The sequence below is a fragment of the Equus asinus genome, chromosome 25 (assembly GCF_041296235.1).
Source record: "Equus asinus isolate D_3611 breed Donkey chromosome 25, EquAss-T2T_v2, whole genome shotgun sequence".
NCBI classification, from domain to species: domain Eukaryota; kingdom Metazoa; phylum Chordata; class Mammalia; order Perissodactyla; family Equidae; genus Equus; species Equus asinus.
The window spans coordinates 14,878,342-14,901,048 of record NC_091814.1 but is presented as its reverse complement, the minus strand read 5'-3'; the positions used below and the strand labels follow the sequence as shown (position 1 = coordinate 14,901,048).

Here is a 22,707-nt window from a genome sequence, read left to right as displayed (position 1 = left end):
CACTAAATAGTTCTGTTTGTCCATGTGTTTGTTTATCTTCCAAGTACGAGCAGAATCATACAGTGTTTGTCCTTCTCTATCTGGCTTATTTCGCTTAACATAATACCCTCAAGGTCCATCCATGTTGGTGGATTTTTTAAGGCAATGGTGGAGAGAAAAGCTTTGAATTTCAACTAGTAGAAAAATATAAATCAAACCCTAAAAATGGCCATAGATGACATTAATATACATGGAAGCAAGCTCATTTTCAGCTACAATTCATATAAAACACCAATATGTTTTATAGCCAACTTACCTCAAGCCAATTTGATAAGCAAAAATTTTGTTTTTGGAAAATTGGCATTAAGTGACTTTATTTTTTTAAAAATGTAGAGGCCCACAGTGAGGTTGAGGGAGGCATTTATAGTGTCTTAAGTTTTCATCACAAAGCTTTAATTTAGGCCTCTTAAATTTCCTCAGTAGCAGATAGTTTCAACTCAAGGCTCGTTAGAGAGAGACCATAAAGTCTAACAGGGGCTCCCTCCTTCTTCAAGACGTGTCCTTCTTCCTTACCTTCCCCCTCCCTAATTACCCAAGAACTGGTTAGAAATGGGATGAGGGAGGGGAAATTACCTATAAGGTCTTCATTATCCAACAGAAATGAAGAAGCTTCTCTGTGAGTGACAGGACAGGTGCAGAGCAGCTCTGGTCCTCTAGGCAGATGGTGGACAGAGGCACAAAGAAGTCTGACAACGGGTCCACGGGGAGGCTAAGGTGGGGCGTGATACCTACAAGCATGCACTATGGTCCCATATGACCGCTCCTTCTCCCGGGGAGGGAGACTCTCATGTGCTAGCAGGACATCACTGTTGAGATTTAGTCAACTTACAACATAGTACAAATGTTTTCCGGGGACATCCAGCCTATGCTACTGTCTCTCTGTTTAAAACTAGTTCACATGGAAATATTAAATAAAGTCTAAAAGAATATTTGAGCAAGTATTTCTTCTGTTTTTGGAATTTGATGTAAAAGGAATACTCCTATTCCATCCTCTTGTTCAGCTGTACATATTTAAACCCTGACATGCGTGCACAGAGAGTTAAGAAGGGGGAGAGAGGGTGTGTCACCTGACTTGTAAGGGACTTGGTGCACAGACGTGGAGAAAAAACCCCAGGGGCCTGAACAGCCCTTCCTCAGCGGCCAGGCTGCAGACAGGTTATAGATCCCTTTAAGAATGTTAATTTTCCCTTGCCCGGAAAAGATGACAAGCACACAGCAGACACTTGAAAGTGTTTGTAAATGTAAATAATTCAGTGGGGCACCATGTTGCTATTGAGTTTCTTTCTGGAGGTGCTGGGTTTCCTTTCAGAGACAATTTGAACAAACCCAATTTACAACAGTATTTTTTTCTTCATATGCTGATCTTCTCCCTCTGGGCCCCACAGCCTTTCTCCACTGGTGCCTATCCAGCCCCCACCTCCTCCTGCTCAGAGCCTCCTGCTCATTCCCACAATGCCTTCACTCCTCACCACAAACTTGTCTTTGAGGAGTTGACCTGAATGACAAGACAGTTCTGGGCATGCCTCCAACGGATCCAGGGATCCCCGGGTGAGCCATTAGGGCTCTGACAGCAGCAGGACATGGCCCTTGCACAACAGATGCATGCCAGGTCATTGTCAGCATTCCCCTGCCACCTTGCTATCTCCACTGAGGAGGCCATGGGAATGACCGGAATTCCTCTCAGACCAGCATTGTAGGTTGAGCTTTGGAAAGTCATCTGTTTCCTCAGGTCAGAGTCCCATGGGCCAGTCAGGAGATTCCTAGATCCTGGGAACAGGAGCTTTTGCTCAGATCACTATTATGCTAAGAAATCAAAGGTGCTCTGGCCCCTTACCTTGCTCCTGGGGAGATGTCTCTCTGTCTGCCCAAATGCCCAGCCCAGTCCATGCTTTGGGCACCCACACTTCCAGATTATTCTACCTCTCAGCTCCTCCCCTGCCCCCACTCTGCTCAGCTCTTCCCCTAGGGCTCTAAGACTCTGCTTCCCTCTTCCACAGACCCTGGGAGGCTGCCAGGGACATGCATTCCTATACCTGGTAGCAGTGAGAGGTAGAGGAAGGGGGAGAAAGGAAGAGTAATGCTGAGGGTTGCATCTTCAAGTGTACCTCCTCCCCATGCTGGGCTTATGACTGTTGTTCATAATCTAGAGGTTTTACAATAAAGAAAGAGGAGAGAAGAATATTGGGGGGGACTAGCAGTTTTGATCACAGTATGACTTTCTTAAAAAATGGCTGGCCCACTGGATATCTATCTAGAAGCAGCATATCCTGCATGTGCTGCATTATATCTGACAGAATCACACCTGTGACCTTCATCACAAAAAGTAGGGAAACTCATACCTATGATGCCACCTCCGTGGATCCAGACTTGAGGACATGCCAATGCCCTGGGGTAAGGGTGGAAAAGTTGATTTGGTAATCACCCTGGGAATTTCCAAAGGTGTGGATCTGAAAGGGGTGTGCACTACATGTTGGGGATGCCGTGGGGCCCTCCCTGGGGGGGAACCCATTGACTTGGCCTTATCTATACTAGAGGAAAACTATTAAAATGTCTAAAGGTGGAGCTTTTAAAAGCTCAGTGAAGGGGCTCAGTGAACTGCGGATACTTTTTGCCATGCCTCTTTTCTTCATTCTGCCTGAGTTCCAGACACCATGGTTAGAACCCAGTACCCTGTTGCTCTGGCACTTTTATGGCTGGAAGCCAGGACTAAGGATGGAGGAGGAGCAAAGGAAAAGGAGCCCAGGTCTTTGATGACATCATGGAGCTACCGAATAGACCTGGACTACATCATTCCAGATGTTCAGCATGTGAAATAAAATTAATCTTCTAGTTTATTTAAGTGCTCTTAACTCGAATTTCCATTACTAGAAGCCAAACTGAATTTCTAACTCAGACACATACACAAACACAAAAACAAGGTATAATACAAATACAGACACGCCAGAGCTTACGCTACGTGTGGAAGAGGCGAGAGAAGAGGCAGGCTATTCTCACTTAGGAAAAAAGTCCCTGTAAGTGGACCTGGGTATCCGATGCCTTTTAGACCTTCCCTGACCTCAGACTAACTTAGAGGCCTTGTGAAATGCTTTTAGACACAATCCTTACTGGAGCTATTTAATATTCTGTCTCTTCCTCTGGTCTAAAAGCTACACATTCAATGCACAACGCCTGTCTCCTCTGAGGTCTCCCGTGAACGCTTAGTTAACAGATAAATAATAAAAGAACGGAAGAGCTTTATATCGTGATTACAGGAAGAGCATTTTTAGAAAGCAAGGTATGCAATTTAGGTGTTAATTGAGGATAAGTTTGTCAAGGCTGTGGCTACTGCTGATGATGACCGTGATGTTTGTGATAGCGGTGACCAAGTCTCTTAGTCAGCCTCTGCCTGCCCATGCTTCCCTGTGGGTTGTCATCACTTGGTGGTAAAGAGCCTGTTCATTGAACGTCATGGCCTTGGCAATGACACCTTCTCTTTTTCCTTCCCTTACCTCATATTCCTTGAATAACATATCAGTGTTTATGCATCTATTCTTTCAAACTTGGACGTTTAGATTGTAACAGATTTTTCCTTAACTATAAATGGTGCTGTCAACCCACTTAAATGAGTGTCCTTGTGCGCATATACAAGTGTTTCACTAGTTAAGATTCCAAAACTTTAAATTGTTGAGACAGAGAATATGTTGTTATGTATTGTAATAGTTACAGAAAATTTAACTCCAGTGACTATGCCAATTGACACTCCCACCTTGGTCTACACAAATATCTCTTCCCCTAGCTCAGTTAGTATTTAATATTATAAAACTTGTTTTTAATGTTTGCCAAAGTGAAGAGCAAAAGTGATATCAAATTTTTTATTTAATTTGTAGTTCTCCAAGTACCTATGTGGTTTAGCATCTCATCTGACACGTATCTGACACATCTGACGTGATTTTTCTTTTCTTGCAAAAACCCCTACTATACACTTATCCAGTTTTCTTAGGATTTTTAATATTAATTTATATGAATTATTTCTGTATACTAAATGTGTTTGCTTGATTATTATGTGTAGAGTGTAGGGAAAAATATCTTCCTTCAATCTATTGATGATGTTTCAGCCTTTTAAAGAATAACAGTGGCAGCATAGAAAATTTTTATTACCCTTGTACTTTATAGCTTTTTCTTTTGTATCGTGTTTTTAAAAGCCCATATTACCCAAAGGTTATAAAAACATTCCCCCATGTTTTATTCCATTCTTTTAGAGTTTTGATTTTTAATTGAGGTGTTTAAAACATACCAGAATTTAGTTTTGTGAATATTAAGGACTTGTATCTTCAAAGGCCAACTTCATCACACATCAATTTTCCATATATTCACGGATCTGTTGCCACACTGTTTTTTTGTTTAACTGGTGTGTTAGTCTGACATTTGATTTTATGGCATTATCAAACAGCTCTAATTACTAGAATGTCTTAATAAATTTTTAAAATTTTAATTTTTAAATGAAACTTCCTTTGATCTAGGAGGAGAAATAAAAAGTATAAGGATTAGAAAGAACAAAACAAAACTTTCATTACTTTAGATAGTTTGATTCTGTACATAGAAAAATCAAGCAAATAAATACATAGATATGTACACCATCAAGATTGGATTTATTGTTTTCATGCATAAAATCAACCAATGGTTAGAAAAAGTTTTTAAAAGTTTCATTTATATTATTGTTAAAAATATAAGATATTTTGAAATAAATCTAACATCTAAATTTAAGATTTGCAAACATTTTTAAATAAAAGTACAAAATTTTGAGAGACGCTATAGATTTAAGTAAATAGAAAGATACAGTATGCTCACGGCCTGCAGGACTCAATAGAAGAGTTATGCTATTCCATACGAGTTGATCTATAGATTGAATTTTAATCTCATTCAAAATTGCAATAGATTTTTTCAAAGTTTTATTAAGATATAACTCACATACCACACAATTCATTCATTAAAAGTGTACAATTCAGTAGTTTTAGCATATTTATAAGCTGTGAAACCATCACCACAATCTGATTACTGAACATTTTGTCACCCTAAAAGGAAACCTTATATCCATTTCCTCTTTCTCCAGCTCTAGGCATCTACTAATCTACTTTCTTTCTCTATGGATTTGTCTGTTTTAGACATTGCGTATAAATGGAACCATACAATATGTGGTCTTTTGTAACTGGCTTCTTTGTAACTCTGTTAGCACAATGTTTTCAAAGTTCATCCATGTCATAGTATGTACCAATGCTTCATTCCTTTTTATTGCTGAATAATATTAGATTGCATAGTGCTGTTACATTTTGTTCATCAGTTGGTATATTGTTTTCACTTTTTGCTATTATGAACAATGCTGTTATGAACATTTCTTTTTTGTTTTTGTATTTTAACAGCTCTATTAAGGTATAATTAATGTACAAAAAGACCCTGCCCACATTTAATGTATACAACTTAATGGGTTTGAACATATGCATGTACCTGTGAAACTATCACCACAATCAAGGTAATAAACATATCCATTGCTTCCAAAAGGTTTCTCCTGGCCTCCTCCTTTTGTTTGTGTGTGGTAAGAACACTTTACTTGAGATTTACCCTCTTAACAAATTTTCCGTAAAATACAGTATTGTTAACTGTAGTCACTGTGTTGTACAGAAGATCTCTAGAAGTTATTCATCCGGCATAACTGAAACTTTATACCAGTTGAACAACAACTCCCCATTTTCCCTTCCTCCCAGTCCCTGATAACCACCATTCTACTCTCTGCTTTCATGAATTTGAGTATTTTAGATACCACATAGAAGTGGGATCTTGCAGTATTTGTCCTTCTGTGACTAGCATAATATCTTCCAGGTTTACCTATGTTGTTACATATGGAAGAATTCCATTCTTTTTTAAGGTTAAACAATATTCCACTAATGTGAATATCCAACAATATTCACATTCTCTTTACCCAGTCATCTGTCAATGGGCATTTAGGTTGTTTCTGTATCTTGGCTTTTGTGAATAATGTGCAATGAACATGACAGCACAGATCTCTCTTCAAAATTCTAATCTCAATTCAGAAGTGAAATTGCTAGGTTATGTGATAGTTTGTATCCCCATCAAAACTCCAAAGGCATTTTTTTTCCTTTTCTTCTTCTCCCCAAAGCCCCCCAGTACATAGTGTATATTGTAGTTGTGGTCCTTCTGGCTGTACTATGTGGGACGCCACCTCAGCATGGCCTGATGAGTGGTACCACGTCCACACCCAGAATCCGAACCGGCAAAACCCCGGGCCGTCAAAGTGGAGCCCATGAACTTAGCCACTCAGCCATGAAGCTGGCCCCCAATGGCATTTTTACAGAAATAGAAAAGCAATCATAAAATTCATATGGAACCACAAAAGACCCTGAGTGGCCATAGCAATCTTGAGAAAGAAGAACAAAGCTGAAGACCTCACCTCACACTTGTTAATTTCAAAATGTATTACAAATCTACAGTAATTAAAACAGCATGGTACTGGCATAAAGACAGACATATAAACCAACAGAGCAGAATAGAGAGCCCAGAAATAAACCCAGGAATATACGATAAACTGATCTTTGACGAGAGTGCCAAGCAAATACAGTGAGGAAGAGATGGTCTCTTCAAGAAACGGTATTGGGAAAATTGGGTGTTCACATGCAGAAGAAGGAAATCAGACCCACACTATCCACATAAATCAACTCAAAATGGACTAAAGACTTACATATAAGTCCTGAAACTATAAAACTCCTAGAGCAAAACATTGGGGAAACACTTCTAGACATTGGTCTTGGCGATGATTTCTTGGATATGACACCAAAAGCACAGGCAACAAAAGCAAAGATAGACAAGTAGAACTACAGTAAACTAAAGGGCTTCCGCCCAGGAAAGGGAACAAGCAACACAGTGAAAAGGCAACCTACGGAATAGGGAACAATATTTGCAATCCATATACCTGATAAGAGGTTAATATCCAAAATATATAAGGAACTCCTAGAACTCCAAAGCAAAAAAACAAATAACCTGATTAAAAAATGGATAAAGGACTTGAAAAGACATTTCTCCAAAGAAGACTTACAAATGGCCAACAGTATATGAAAAGGTGCTCAACATCGCTAATCGCCAGGGAAATGCAAATCAAAATCACAATGAGACATCACCTCACATCAGTTAGGATGGCTAGTACAAAAATATATATATATATATCAAGTTTTGGTGAGGATGTGAAGAAATTGGAACCCTTGCAGAACTTTTGGTAAGAATGTAAAGTAGTGTAACCATTATGGAAAATGGTATGGAAGTTATTCTCAAAAAATAAAAATAGAACTGCTGTGAACATTCTTGTACAAATTTTTGCACGGACATATGTTGCCATTTCTCTTGGAGATATGCCCAGGAGTGGAATTTCTGGATAATATGGTAACTCTATGTTTAATATTTTGAGGAGCTATCAAATTGTTCTCCAAAGTAGTTGTACCATTTTTCATTTGTGTCAGCAAGGTGTGAGTTTTCCAATTTCTCCCCAACATTGTAAGCACTTGTTATTTTTTGCTTTTTTTATTATAGCCTTCCTAGTAGGTGTGAGGTGGAATCTCACTGTGTTTTTGATTTGCATTACCCTGATAATTATATTGAGTGTGTTTTCGTGTCCCATTGTTTATTTATATATCTTCTTGGAGAAAGTTCTATTCACATCTTTTGCTCATTTTTTAATTGGATTATATGTCTCTTTTATTATTGAGTTACAAGAGTTCTTTCTATATTCTGTATACAATCCCTTATCAGATTTATGATTTACAAGTATTTTTTCCCATTCTGTGGGTGGTCTTTTCACTTTCTTGATAGTGTTCTTTGAAGCAGAAAAGTGTTATATTTCGATGATCTGATCTGTCTATTTTTTTTCTTTTGTTACTTGAATTTAGTGTCATATTTAGGAATCATTGCCTAACTCAAGGTCGTGAAGATTTACTTTTATGTTTTCTTCTAAGAGCAGGAGCTCTTCTATTTAGGTCTATGATCCAATTTAAGTTACTTTTTCTGTATGGTGTGAGGAAGGGGTCCAACTTCATTCTTCTACATGTAGATATCCAGTTGTCTCAACTTTGAAAAGACTATTGAAAAGACTATTCTTTTCAACATTTCAAAATTCAACTATCTGGATAAGGGCAGACTGTTTTCCAAAGGGATTTTACTGCTCTCTACTCTGAGCCGGAGCATATGAAAATTTCTGGTCCTCTGCATCCTCGCAATGGTGGTGTTGTGAAAAGACTATTGAAAATCTTTGAAAAGACTATTCTTTGCCCCATTTAATTGTCTTGATGGCCTTGTCAAAACTCAAATGGTTATATATGTAAAGATTTGTTTCTGGACTCTTCAATTCTATTCCACTGATCTATGTTGATTCTACACCAGTGCCACACAGTCTTGATTACTGTAGCTTTAAAGTAAGCTTTGAAATTAGGAAGTATACATCCTCAAGCTTTTCCTTTTTCTTTTCAAGATTCCAGGGCCCTTTTATCCCCATATAAATTTCATTATTTTTTAAGTAATTTGACAATTTAATGAAAATGTATATGGAAGCACAAAGGGCCAGAAAATGCCAAGTTGTTTTTGAAGACGAACAAGGTGGGAGTATTCATGAGACCAGATATCAAGATTTACCATACAGTGATAATAATTATGGCAGTGTGGCCTTGGTTTGGGGATAGGCAAATAGACAAATGGAGCAGAATAGAATGCTTAGAGATAGACCCACACACATTTGTACCTTTGATATATGACATAGGTGACATTGCAGATCAGTGGTAAAAGGACAAAATATAAATGTACTTTACTGGAGTAATTGGTTATCTACAGAGAAGAAAGATCTACGATCCTCAGAAATCAATTCCAGGTAGATTAAAAATTAAATGTGAAAGGTAAATGATAAAACATTTGGATGATTACATAGAGGATAATCTTCAGGACCTCTGAGAAGCAAGGGATTAGTTAAGTAAGACCTAAAATGCATTTATTACAAAGGAAAATATAGATGAAATAAATTGGACTCCATACAAATTAAGAACTTAGGTTATTCAAATGAAAATTTAAAGACATTAAAAAGCTAACTATCCACTGAGTGGGAAAAGATATTTGCATTACAGATACCTGATAAAAGTCTAGAACCTGTAACAGAGAACCAAAACGGCACTCACCATCATAGAAAAGACACAACATAATAGAAACATGAGCAAAGGACTTAAAAAGAAACTAAACGAAAGAGGAGGTTCAAATGGCCAACGAAAAGGTGGTCAGCCTCATAATTAACATAGGAAATGCAAATTAAAAAGATAATAAGATATATTGTCACCCACCACATTAGCAAAATTCCAATAGACTGTTAATACCACCACTGCGAGGATGCAGAGCACCAGGAATTCACATATACTCCTGATCAGAGTAGATATTGGTGCAATTACTTTGGAAAACAGTTTCTTGTTATCCAGACAGTTGAAAATATGACTACCCAGTAATCCCACTCCTGGATGTGTTTCCAAATATGTCCGAGGAGACATATATAAGAATTTTCATAACAGAATTCGAAGTAGTAGTCAAAAACTAGAAACAAACTAAATTCCCATTAATAGTAGAATGGATAAATAAGTTTTGGTATACTACTGTGAGGTTGCCCATGGATGATTGCCCCTCTGGAAAATTCTCCTAGCTTAAGCATTCCTCAGATTCCACACTTACCAGAGCATCTTACAGCGCGTTACAGGGGCTCTGGGCTTTAACAGCGTCAAATGGAATGAAACAATTGACAACAACCAGGAGACCTCTTAAGTAGGCAACAGAGCTTTATTGTTGTATGAGGGAGAAGAGGAAGGAAGATCAGGATCCAGGATGGACACTTGGGTGATGAGAACAAACAGGTCGTTTCATAGGCTCCATCAGTTCCACGAAGAGAAGAGGGAGTAGGAGAAGCAACTCTAGAGCAGGTCCTTGCCTTGAGGTTTCCCCTTAGGATTGCTTCGTGATGCCCAGTCTCCTGGTCAGCAGCAGCCCCCAGAGCCACCGCAGCAGCCGGAGCCCCCTGAGGGCTCATACTCACAGCAGTCGGAGCTCTGGTGCCTGCGCTGCCGGTGGAAGAGACGGGGCCTGTGGTGGCTCAGGCAGCAGCCGCCACCCCCAGAGCTGCAGCAGCCCCCAGAGCTGGGGCCACAGCAGGAGGAGACTGGAGGGGGACACGGGGCTGGGCACTGGGGCGGGCACTTTGGAGGACACTTGGGTGAGCATTTTGGGGGGCACTTGGGAGGGGGCTGGCACTGCTGCTGGTTTTGCTGGAAGGACATCTTGGTGGGACTTTTCAACCTGAAAGTTAATCATGAAATTCTTTAGCTATGTAAAACCAAGGATGGTAATTTAATTTCTTTTAAAATTAAATCATATGGTGATGGTTAACGATATCTACCATGCATACATCAGTAAATAAAAAGAAACAACTTAAGTCTTTCTCCTGAATAAAAATCTATGGTTTGAAAAGTCAGATGTAATAGGAACTTCTTATTCTATTTTTCAATAGATAGCCAGTATTTCTTAATCAACATAAGTTACATAAAGCATCCACACCCGACTCAAGTGCTTTTTCTCTTAATATAAGAATAAATCCCTAACAAAATTGTGAGACCCATACTTCTCCAAGTCCAAGGCAAGATTTTCAGAGACTTGGGTCAGATTGAGTCTTATTTCTTCTCATTATAGGACAGAATCAAAGATACAACTCTTTTCTCATCCTCCCTCCTTCCTCCCCGCCCTTCTGTTCTGCTCTTCCCCTCTCAGCTGTCAACTCCTCTCTATCCAGCTCAGAGTCCCCTTGGGCTCCATTTCCCACTCACCTGTTTCCAGGCAGGAGCACAGACTCGTCCCTGAGGAGTCAGAACAGATGAGATGCTGGAGCCAAGACGTCTTTTATAGGCCCCAGGCTTGGCTCTGGGAGGGGCAGAAAGTGGCTCTTGCACAACTAGGTACGCACTGGGTCATTCTTGACATTCCCTTGCCTCTTGTGCCTTCCTCCCAGGAGGCCTCGGGAGATCCCAGGACCCCAACCAGGGTTGGAATCTAGAGGAACCTTACGAGTCACAGCCTTCCTCAGGCTGAATCCCTGAGGAGCTGACTGGGGATCCCCAAGGAGCCAGTGCCTGGACAAAGACTCAGGAACTGACTTCTGAGGAAACCAGTGGTCCACACTACAGCTTCCTTATGGAAGTGTTTTATTCCTTTTTTCTTTCATCTCCAAGAATGTTTTTGTGAGCCCTGCTTTCATGGCCAGGTTGGTGTCTCTGGGGCATTGAATCAGGGACCATTTGCTTCCCTCCTAGGATACACTCCTCCATACACATCCATCCCTCCCTGGCCAGCCCCTCATTCCTGATGGCGTGTCCCCGGCCGCCCGCAGGTCACTGCTAACAGGTTCATTGGGTGATCAAGTAGTTTCCTCATATTCCTTTGGTGATGATGATTATTATAATTAAACCTCTTCTCTTAGAAATCAAATGTCTACTATTTTATAAAATGGTTTTATTACAAGGAAATAGTCCCTCAAATTGGAATCAGGACATCAGGGATCAAATTATAGCTCTGCTGTTTATGAGCTGGGTGACGTCAAGACTTCACTTAGACAGTATAAATCCTCAACTGTAAAATGGGCGAATTAGTACTATTCTTACTGCATTTTAGGGACTATTAAATGGGGTTTAGTACAGGAGTAGGCACACGAAAGATGCTTTAAAAATGTCAGTTTTAAAAAATACTGTATGCTGGATTCAGGCATTTTGCCTACGTGGTATCTGAGATGGAGAGACAGAAAATATTCAGTTCCTGCCCTCAAAAATTTTATTTCAAAATATTGATAGGCTAGTGAAAACTCTCCTGGGAATGTATGTAATGCCTTCAGGGCTCTGAGAAGCATAATTATTTCTAGTCAAGAGGGTGATGGAAACTCAATGGTTCATTTAATTTTGTTAGTGAATGAGAGGAGAGTAAGGACTCCAATACGATTTCAGATTAGACAACTTGGCCCATTAATTAATTCATGAAATTAATTCATCATACGTTTACTGAGGGCCTATTGTATAGCGTGAACTTGGAATACAGCTTTGAAAAGCAGAGACAGTCCTTTCCTTTACATACACATTATCCAGAGGGTAAGAGTATATGATCTCTAAATTTCTATCAACTAAAAGATGCTCGTCTTCAATTTATTTATCTTCTAGTCTCAGATATAGCCCCCTGCTCTTGATTAAGAGGGGAAAACATGAGGGGCCAACCCCATGCCACAGCAGTTAAGTTTGCACGTTCCACTTGGGCGGCCCAGGGTTCACAGGTTCCGATCCCAGGCTCAGACTGACATACTGCTCATCAAGCCATGCTGTGACAGGCATCCCACATATAAAGTAGAGGAAGATGGGCACGGATGTTAGCTCAGGGCCAATCTTCTTCAGCAAGAAGAGGAGGATTGGCAGCAGATGTTAGCTCAGGGCTAATCTTCCTCAAAAAGAAAATTAAATAAAAAAATTAGATTAAATAAAAAAGAGTGAAAAAATGATATATGCATATAGCGATTAACCAAAAAGATACTGTTTGATCACCTACAAGGTTTTCAGCTCACATTTTGTGCAAACATTCAAGATAACAGGGGTAAATAACGTGTGTCACAGCCTCCAGGGACTCACAATCCAGGGGATATTCTGAAGACCACTGTGAAAAGCCATGTGCATGCAAGATGAGTTTGAGGCTGGCACTCTCCTGAGTCACAGTATCCCAATGATATTGTTGGGACACCAGATTACCTGGCAATGGCCTCAGCGATGCCATTCTAGGTTTCCTCATTCTCGTTGACAAAGATGATAGTAACCATGCAGGGAGAGAATGAGAAAGACTGTGCCTTTATGAGTGTGTGTGTGTGTGTGTGAAGCATGTGCATGGATGTGTGTCGCAAGGCCGTGCATTAGCACAGAAGTGTGCATATGGAGTTGGATCGAACACTGCAAAGATGAAGGGGGACTCATAAACCCACAAAGCCAGTCTCAGGGGATAAAATGTCCTTTCCTTTTGTGATCCGATATGACCAGCCACTGTCGAGGATCAGTCCCATGGCCTTTCACACTAATGCCTAAGGATTCCAGGTATTCTTGGGTCCACAGTCATTGTATCACCAGAGTGTGAGGACTCTGAATGAGGTCTTATTCCTTGTTTCTTTTCCTGGCTTGTCTAGCAATTGCTTATGGAATACTGATTAGATGAATGGATGGATAAATGAAAGGTTATTAAAAGAATGACCTGGGAGTTATTTAAGATACTCTCCTTGAACCACCTCTCCTTTGCCTAGAAATTCATTGACTTACATATTAATCCCACCAAATGTCTTTAAAGATGCAAAAGTTTTGCTGTGCCTTCAAATTTGCTCCACCTCAAAACCCACTTACCCCCAAAACATGTTGTCTCTTTGTGACATCACCTTTCCTATCCACCAGACATGAGACTTTATCAATGTCATTCATTCACCTCTCTTCTCTATCTTCCACAAGTAATGGGTTAATAACTTTAAAGTTTCTTCCTATAAAATCTGTCTCTTAGCTCATTTCAACCTCTCCTTCCCACTGAAAACAGATAACCCCAGTCCTGAACCACCAGCTCACAGAGATGACCTGGAGGTGAGGGTGTGACCTCCAGTCTCCTGAGAAGGAATGAGTGCATAGTCACCTGTGAAGTCATTTCTAAATTCTGGCCATCAGAATCTGGCGGGGCAGCTTGGAATCTCCCATGCCTTTCCAAGGAGGGGAGAGAGGAGGAAATAAGAATATCAAGAATAACCATGCATGCACCCTTAATGAGTAAGTCACCTCCTGCTCCTCCTAGAACCGGCAGGAAGCCTGGAGAGCATCCCCTATCAAAGGCATCCCTGGCCCTGTTCCTGCCCCCTCATCTGTTTTGTCTTCTCAAGCACCTGTTCTTGTCTTCATCTGTCATCATTGAGAATTTATCTACAGGAGCCATGGAAGGGGCTCTGAGCAGCAGGATGGCAGGCAAATAACCCCACTGAGAGAGTGGGTTTCCAGGAAAGACAAAAGGGCAAGGCAGAAGAGAAGGGCATGAGAAATAGAGGGGTATTTTGTGCAACATGAGAACTAGTCCGGAAACAACAGTACTTGGAGCCAAAAAACATGGGAACAGCTACTCTGAGTCCAGCTTGTTGAGCAGAACTTACCTTAAGTTGTTTGAATTTCACATACTATAAATAGTGTGTGCCTTCCAAGTTCAATTTCAGAGTACTGATTAGGAACACAGACTCTGAAGCCAAATTACATGGGTTTGAATTCTGAGAACCAGGTACTTGCTATGAAACTTAAGGTAAGTTCCTTCAATTGTCTGTGCCTCCTCAGTTTTCTCATGTGTGAAGTGTGGATAATAATACCTAAAAGCAATGTTGTGTAAATTCTGTGAATTAATTGTGTAAATCAATTGTTACTTGTGTAAATTTTTACATATGAAACAACTAGAGGAGTGCATGTCACATAATAAAGACAAATCAAATGTTTAGAATTATCATAATTACATAGCTCTGAATTAGGTGTGAAGACAGAGAAAAATGGCTGGGATGGTGGCAGACTAGGGTTGAAACCTGACTTAGCGCTTGTTCACTGGCAAGGCCATGAGACAACCAGGAAATGGTAGCACGGGTAATGTCTTTATGAATAGTAATGGTTTTGTTCATTATTTACAAGCACAAGGAGAGTTGTTTGGGAAAAGCAAAGCATCCTTATACTAGGTTTATAGGTATGTTCTGCCGTTTAGTTCACTCTCAACTTGATTAAATTCATGATGAGAATCCTGCCAGCCAATCCAGCAGCAGTGAGAGTCCCTCCCAAGGGTCTGCCAACATGCCTGTCTCTGTGCCCAGCTCCCATGTCTTCCTAGCAGTGGTGGTAGCTGTTGATCCAACTCTGGCAACAACTACTCCTTGAGCTACCACAGGCACCACAAAGGCCACCAACATTAGCCGCAGAGCTGTGGCAGCCTCAATGAGAGTCTGAAGACTCTGGTTGCTGCCAGAGCTGTTGACCTTAGAGGGTCAGTGTTGAGAAAACGAAAATGCCAAGAACTCTTTCTGGCCCAATGCTTCCTTTCTACCCTTCCCGCTCCTGGCTGACCCTCTTTGGACTCAGGTTTACCAGATAGAATTTTCTACTCAATGTCGTTGGAAGTGCTTTCTAGCGATTCCGGCATAAGTGAAAATCATTCTACCCTTTCTTTTTCCCGCTGTTTACCCTTTCTCACTTGAGTTGTATTTCCGATAACCCCAACTCACAGGAATCCTTAATCATCCTTTTACCCTCCCACCCACTTGTGTTTCTCCAAAACACGGATTCCCGTACCCATGGAATCCTGCCCCTCTTCCCGTTATAATGCCATCCCAGACTTCATCAGAGATCCAAGTTTTTATGGAGCTGAGTCCTGGAAAAACAGAGATCCTCAGACCTCCTGAGGGCCACATTTGCCTCTTATCAGAGGCTTGATGGGGGACCCAAACACCTTTAACCTAAGGGCTCCTCATGCCCATTGTCCCAGGCAAAGGTCCTTTATCAGCTCTGGTCCCCACATTCTTTGGAATTTGCTGTGGCAACTTGTGCCTGGTGACAACTTCCAGTGGAATCTCCCTCCACATTTCCCACCTCCCCTTTCCTGGAGCCACGATGTTCATTATTTCTTTCTCTCCTCTCCCATCAGCCTACAGGGACAGCCGCAAACTCAGCCTTACTGGAATCTTATGAGGGCAACTAATAAACAAGGCTGATTAGGTGCTGGTATTTTTGGAATTTCTTCTCCATCCCTTTGGCATCTGACTCTATTGCAAGGAAGACTTCAATATTATCTAGGACCTTGGTGACCTCACAGTGTGCTCCCTCTGGTTGGCCCCAGAAAGGAATAATATTGGGGGAAGAAAAAGGAGAAAAAAATAATTTCTAATACTAGCATATGTGGTAATGGAGCCAAGGCAGCAGTATTTTTTAAATGCTCTCCCATGATTCTAAAGTGCAAGGAAAGTCAAAAACCTCCAGACTAGACAGAGAGGAAGTCGTTCTGCCATCAGAACGGATCTGGGAAGGCTCCTTAGAAGTGGGCAAACTGAAGATAAGACTTTGAAATACATATAGGAGTTCTAAAAATATGTTCTTGTGGAAAACTGGTATCCCATGTGTAGAAGTATTTCCTTTGTAAGAACTGAAAAATATCAGTTTACCTTATTCCCAGAAAAAAAGAAACATACTAAATCTTGCAAATTTTAAGGTTTTATTTGACTCAAATATTTTTGAACCGCTTATCATGACTGATGCATTGACCAATGATAAAAGATGATATACTGAAGGAAATAGCAAATAAATGTTAAAGAAAAACTCAGAAATAAGATTACATAAAAATATTTATGTGCATCCTTCCAGCTGCAGCACCATATTAACTAGTTAGAAGCAGCCAGGGTAAATGGAGAGGGAAGAGGCAGGGTTTCGTGGGAGAGCCAGGTGAGCGCAACCAGCAAGCAGCTGACCAGCGCAATTTCTGCAGAGGATTTTGATGGGCTAATTGTGTTGTTGGGAACTCATACTGTGAATAGACTATAAACGGCCTTGACTGTTTAATATACTATTTTAAATTCCTTCTATGAGCAGGGGAAAGCCATTGAAGTTTCTGAGCAGGTAAGAAATGAGGTTTTGAGAATCAGCACTAGCTTGGAAGCCAGGAGAATTGCGCTCAAGTCCCAACTTGGCCAATACTTTCATCTGTGACTTTTGTAAGTCAATTTACTGCTCTGTGCCTCGGTTTCTTCATCTAAACTTTCTCTTCACTCTACGAATCTATGATTGTAGTGAAAATTTCTACTTAAAGGCCCATTGATTCATTCATCAACTGATTCACTCAAAAAATACTTATTGAGCAGCTACCAGATGACAGGCTCTGTTCTTGGTCTGAGGCATCAGAGGAAAACAGAAAAATTTCCTGCCCCCACAGTGCTCGAAGTCTGGCAGACGTGACTAACCCAGCCTTTCTGAAAAGGAATTTGATAAAATTCAACACTAAGTCCCAATTGAAAACACATTTAAAATTTTGGGAGAAAGCAATTTCTACTACATGATAAAGAATGTCTATCACCATTTTAATTTGTCATTGGCCTGAATTGTCTAGCAAACAGAAATAAAAATAAACAGAAATAGAGGTAAAGTAATTAAAAATAAGAAAACAAAATATATTTGTTTGCATCTAGCATGATTATAAATCTAGAACATCACAAGAATAAACAAGAAAATCCTTAAAGTTAGTTAAAAAAAAATAATCCCTCAAACTAAGTACTATAAAACAGCAAAATCTAGCTTGAAGCTTTGAGAGGAAATCACATTTTTCATAAACTACAAAATCAAAAAAATGCTCAGAAATCTCCTCATTAAAAAAATCTTAATAAAAATCACCTCAATAAAAACTTAAAAGCTTATATCAAGGAAACTACAAAACTGCGCTCTTAGATATAAAATAAAATTTGAACAGAGAAGCAGACTTTTCCTCTGGGAGGGAAGAAGGGATATTATAAAGTAGTCAGTTCTTCCAAAACCACACTGTACTTTTTGTGCAACTCTATGAAAATTATATTGAGTATTTCAGTATTTGAGAAAAGGATTTGACTTAATATAGAGGCCTAATTATGTGAATCTAGTTTTAATATTTTTTAAAAGAATAATGAAGGGATAATAATAGTAATGCCCTACTAGATTATTTTTAAGGGGACGGAGCTATAAAAGCCTAACGTGTGTTATGCTTGCACAGCTCTTGTCAGAGCCTCAGGTGCCCTGAGCTTCTGCTTCATACTCTTTCTGCCCTTGAGAGACTGATCAAGACCTTCCTTGGCCCATCTCTGACTGGGTGACTGGGAGACTGGTAGACAGACGTAAGGGGCAGGCAGAAGTAACCCCGAGTCTCCCTCATGTATGGATAAGCCAGGTTGTGTGCTTCTCTCCAAGGAGCTCCGCACAGCACTCCAGACTTTCCCTGCTGTGGTTCTGGGAACTCCCAACTTTCCTGCCTAATCAGTTTTCTGCCTGGTCTTGCCCTGGTGCACACCTCACAGCCCATGCAGGTGTCACTGTGGGTATGGTGTTCCTAAGTTTTATATTAAGGGCCACCTGTGTGACTCTTCCAGATATAAGGAAGCACATCTGGGAGGGTCTGTGTCACTGATTCCAGATACCCAGCCACGCAGCCATCTTTCCCTGAAAGTGGTAACAACTAGGATCAACTGGTTGTGTGCCCACTGTTTATTCTCCCCCTTTGTCCCTAACTACAGAATCTCTACACTGTGGCCAGACACAAAACAAGGTCCAGATACAAAAATCCACCCTTGTCCACCTCTCTCGTGCATCCAGGCAGCCAATGAGATTAAAGGACCTGTTGGGCTTTAGAAAAGCTCAGTAAAGGACTGATGACCTTGGGATAGCATTTACCCACCCTTTCTCTTCTTCCCACCTAAAACGTGGCCTTGCTGCTCAGAACACCATCAGTAATCTGAGATCACAGATGCCTTGTAGGAAGCAGGCGCCCGAACGATGAAATAATAAGATAGAAGAGCATCCTCTCCTATGATTCCATGGAACCATCACAGCAGCGATGGGATGCCTACCTCTGACTTCATAGTACACGAGTGCAGATAGTCTGCTTTCTATTTAAATCACTGCAATTTTAAGTTTCTGATATAGCGGCAGAACGTAATTTCTAACACACAGGCACACATACCAAACACAAGGTAAGATGCAACTAAAAACAAATATTAGATGAGGAGATCTCCTGTGTATGGAGGGCAAGATAGGGAAGGGACTCTGCTCCCTGTGAAAAGAGTGTGAGGAGCCCAGATAACAGCCCAGTGGGGAAGGAAGGCCACGGTGAGTTGCTCCTACTCACAGCAGAAGCCCCTGACACAGACTCAAGGATTCACCTCCCTTTAAGCATCCCCACCCCCAGAATAACCAAATTCCCCTGCTCAGTGGGCCCATTTTATACTGGTTTATTTCTTGAGGGAGGAGCTGTGTCTGTTTTGTTTGCTGACACGTAAACACTAAGGACAGGGAAAACTTCTTAATCTGCTCAAGAAATCCTGAAGCTATAAAGGCAAAGACAGACATAATTTATTACGCAAAAACTAAAAATGTTTTTATAACAAAAGTCATTAGGAATACAGTCAATAAAATTTAATTCATTAAATATTTTAACAAAGACAGATCAAGGTAAAAAATCCATGATATATCAAGCTCTTGAAAATTGACAAGAAAATAACAAAACAGTGTCATAAATTTTGTAGAAATGACCAAAAACACATATTTAAAAGCCCAAAATGATTACAGGGACTTGAAAATTCAATTAATAATGAGACTGGCAAAAATAAGGAAGAGCATAAACGAAAGAAAGTGACTCAGCAGAGAGGTGATTTAGAACGGGGCAGAGTGGATAAGCTCAGGCCACTTAGACAATGGCTATTGTTTCTTGTCAGCAGCAGTGAGGGGGACGAGGGGACCGAGCATCTTAATTAGAGATTCCATCCTCACCAGAACCTCTCTCTGCTGAGTCCATCATCCTCACGCAGACACCTCTCAGCCTGAATCTCAGGAGCATTAGCTCCTCACTCCCCTGCTGTGCCCTGCTGCCCCCCACTTTCCCTGTGAACACCTAAGACTCCAATCATCCTGGAGCAGGTGCTTTTCCACCCTGATGTCTGTGGTGACAGAGCTGAGAAGACAAGTATTAAAGTATGGGAGCCCCATTCTTCCCTAGAGTCTGTCCACCTTTTCTTCTTGTTATTTTCTAAGTTACACATTAGTGTTTTTTCTAATAAATAAGCCCCACCATTCATCACTCTACACTCACCTGGCCCAGCGCACAGGCCTGGTGACAGGACAGGGTCCTCAGGCAGCAGATCGACTCCTTGGACAAGGGAGCATGTAACTGATGCAGTAAGTCAAAAGGGCGGATCTGAACCAGACTCCCCTCCCTAGGAGGGAGTTCAATGAGCATGCATTATATATGTTGGGGGAGAGTCTCAATACTCTCTTCAAGCATTTTACCCAACTCCTTATTCTAACAGAAGAACAGTTCTGTGGGATGGAGATTTGTCCCTCTTCCTAGGGTTCCAACAAGTCTACAAAGCTGTGCTTCCCCACCTTTCTCAACTTCTAGAACACAGAGACAGTGAGAACCTTAGTATAGCTCAGTAGGGAAAAAAACAAGGCTACTGTGGTTGGAGGGGACCCTCCTGGAGCTCCACCAGCCCTGCAGTTGGAAGGAATCAGGTCCTCAGAGCAGCTTTTCCCTTATCACCTAATCAAGCCCATCCTGGCATCATAAAGAGAGGCTTCGGAGGCCCTGAGCCTGGGAGACATTGGGGATCACAGAAAAGAGAAGACATTTTGTGGGTAGGAAGGCAGAGCTTTATTATAACATGAAGGAAGGAGGAAAGAAAACTCATATCCAGGCTGAGAATTTGGGCTGCCTGATCAAACACATGGTTCTTCCCAGGAATCTCTATGAGTCTTCGTGGTCCCTGTCAACCCAAGGATTGGGCAAGAGGAAGTGGACAGAGGGAAGCATCAGGCTTCTTGATCATTCATTTCCACCAATAGCTTCTGCATGGACAGGTCAGCAGCAGCCCCCAGAGCTGCCGCAGCAGCCAGAACCCCCCGAGGGCTCACCCTCACAGCAGTCAGGGCTCTGGTGCCGCCGCCGGTGGAAGAGACGGGGCCTGTGGTGGCTCAGGCAGCAGCCCCCTCCCCCAGAGCTCCAGCAGCCCCCAGAGCTGGGGCCACAGCAGGAGGAGACTGGAGGGGGACACAGGGCTGGACACTGAGGGGGGCACTTGGGGGGACACTTGGGAGAACATTTAGGGGCGTGGCACTTTGGGAGGCACTTGGGAGGAGGCTGGCACTGCTGCTGGTTCTGCTGGCAGGACATCTCAGCAGGCGTTCAGTCAACCTAAAGGACAATAATGAAACTCTAAATATGCAAAATCAAAGGTCATTATTATATTTCCTTTAAAATCAGTATATACATGGAAGAGGAATGATGTTCAGATCCTACAGATACATCTATGACTGCAAGAAACAAATTAAGTCCTTCCTGATAAAAGTGTGTGGATTAAGAAACCAATAGCATGAGCTTCTTACTCTCCCTTCCAGAGGGAAGCTGGGACGGCTCCATCGGCACAAGCCTACATCAAGTATTTGCAACCCCTGATGTGCCCATTCTCTCAGTACAAGCTAAGCTCCCAATTAGATGTTGCAGGACACACTGGGGATGCTCTGGAATATGTTTAACAGTCAGCACTCCAGAAAAAGACATTCTTTGAAGCATTTGCCAATTTCTATGTGTAAATATTCCCAAATTGGCTTTTTTCCACCTACCAAAGTGAAGACCTTGAACACAGTTGGGAAAAGCGGGTGCAGTTAGCTCCCCCAGCCTATCAGAGCTACTCCACAAAATCCAAGACACAGAGCCAGAGACTCAAGGCAGACTGAGTCTTCTTCCTGTTGGTCTGGCACAAAGCACACACAGCTCTCGTTCCTCAGCCTCCTCCTTATCCTCATTCCTTGGTTCTGTTCTTCACCTCCAAGACCTCCCCACAGCACCCTCCTCTCCTTCCTCCCCTGTCCTGTTCAGAGTTCCATATCCCGCTGGGTTCCATATCCCACTCACCCTGGTCACAGGCAGGAGCACAGAGGAGTCAGAGAGGATGAGATACTGGAGCCAGGACGTCTTTTATAGGCCCCAGGCTTGGCTCTGGGAGGGGCAAGAGGTGGCTCTTGCACAACCAGGCACGTGCTAGGTCATTCACGACATTCCCCTGCCTCTTTGTGCCTGGCTCCCAGGAGGCCTTGGGAGCTCTCTGGATGCCCCCGTGGGTTAGGAGTGTAAGGGACTTTATCAGTCACATCCTTCCCTAAGGCTGCAGCTCCAGATAGTCAACTCGGGGCTCCCAAGTGACCTCTGCCTGCCAAGTTTGTTCCATGCATCTCCTTTGGGCATGTTCTCTGAGGAAACCTCAGTCCTTAGCCATAACTTCCGGTTCTTGTGGAAATGTTCCATTCTGGCTCTTCCCACCTGAGAAGTTTCTAGTCCATGTCCTGCCATGGGTGCAGCCATCTCAGGTGGCTCCACAGCCTTGAATCAGGGGTGTCTCCTCTGCACGCGCTCCGTCTCCTTCCTCTCAGCCCTTCACTTGGACCTCTGAGTCTCTGCGTCCCCTCAGTCTCACTCTGAAAAGCCAATTCTTGGGTTAAATTTGACTTAATCCACTGTCTAGCGTTGTAGAGAATAAACTATCCCTCTAAAACCTAAGCACGCGCTTTAGTCAGAGGAACCATGCTGTACAGGATCTGCTGTTGGAATCAGAGAACCTACAATCTGCCAACTGGGTAATCTTCGAAAATTGCTTGGACATTATGAATATCAGTTCTCATATGTAAAATGGTTATGGCAAGTCCTACGTCACTGAGTTGTTTTGAATATTGAGAGAGAAGTGGGAAGGGGCTTAGCACAATGCCCTGCACCTGATATATACTTAATGAACATGTGCTTAAAAGAAAGACTAGGAAAGAC

General features: G+C 41.8%; 2 protein-coding genes across 3 annotated transcripts; both read right to left on the bottom strand.

Moving 5' to 3' along the window:
• Positions 1–9,861: 9,861 nt before the first annotated feature.
• Positions 9,862–10,949, bottom strand: LOC106846219 (late cornified envelope protein 2A-like). The gene is made up of 2 exons (XM_044758200.2): positions 10,920–10,949; positions 9,862–10,395 (listed from the first exon to the last, which is right to left on the bottom strand). The coding sequence occupies exon 2, from the start codon at positions 10,374–10,376 to the stop codon at positions 10,077–10,079; it is 300 nt and encodes a 99-aa protein (XP_044614135.1). The 5' UTR covers positions 10,377–10,395; positions 10,920–10,949; the 3' UTR covers positions 9,862–10,076.
• A 9,559-nt stretch (positions 10,950–20,508) lies between these two features.
• Positions 20,509–21,846, bottom strand: LOC123280643 (late cornified envelope protein 2D-like). Of its 2 annotated transcripts, none has more exons than XM_044758116.2 (2): positions 21,805–21,846; positions 20,509–21,084 (listed from the first exon to the last, which is right to left on the bottom strand). In XM_044758116.2, exon 2 carries the CDS (start codon positions 21,061–21,063, stop codon positions 20,752–20,754), a length of 312 nt encoding a protein of 103 aa, XP_044614051.2. In that variant the 5' UTR covers positions 21,064–21,084; positions 21,805–21,846; the 3' UTR covers positions 20,509–20,751. The 2 variants fall into 2 exon arrangements, with proteins under 2 accessions (XP_044614051.2, XP_044614052.2); XM_044758117.2 differs by lacking the exon at positions 21,805–21,846 and adding an exon at positions 21,513–21,731.
• Positions 21,847–22,707: the final 861 nt, after the last annotated feature.

Excerpts from the sequence above, each read along its gene's own strand:
- LOC123280643 (XM_044758116.2), bottom strand. The coding sequence starts at position 21,063 with ATGTCCTGCCAGCAGAACCAGCAGCAGTGCCAGCCTCCTCCCAAGTGC.
- LOC106846219 (XM_044758200.2), bottom strand. The coding sequence starts at position 10,376 with ATGTCCTTCCAGCAAAACCAGCAGCAGTGCCAGCCCCCTCCCAAGTGC.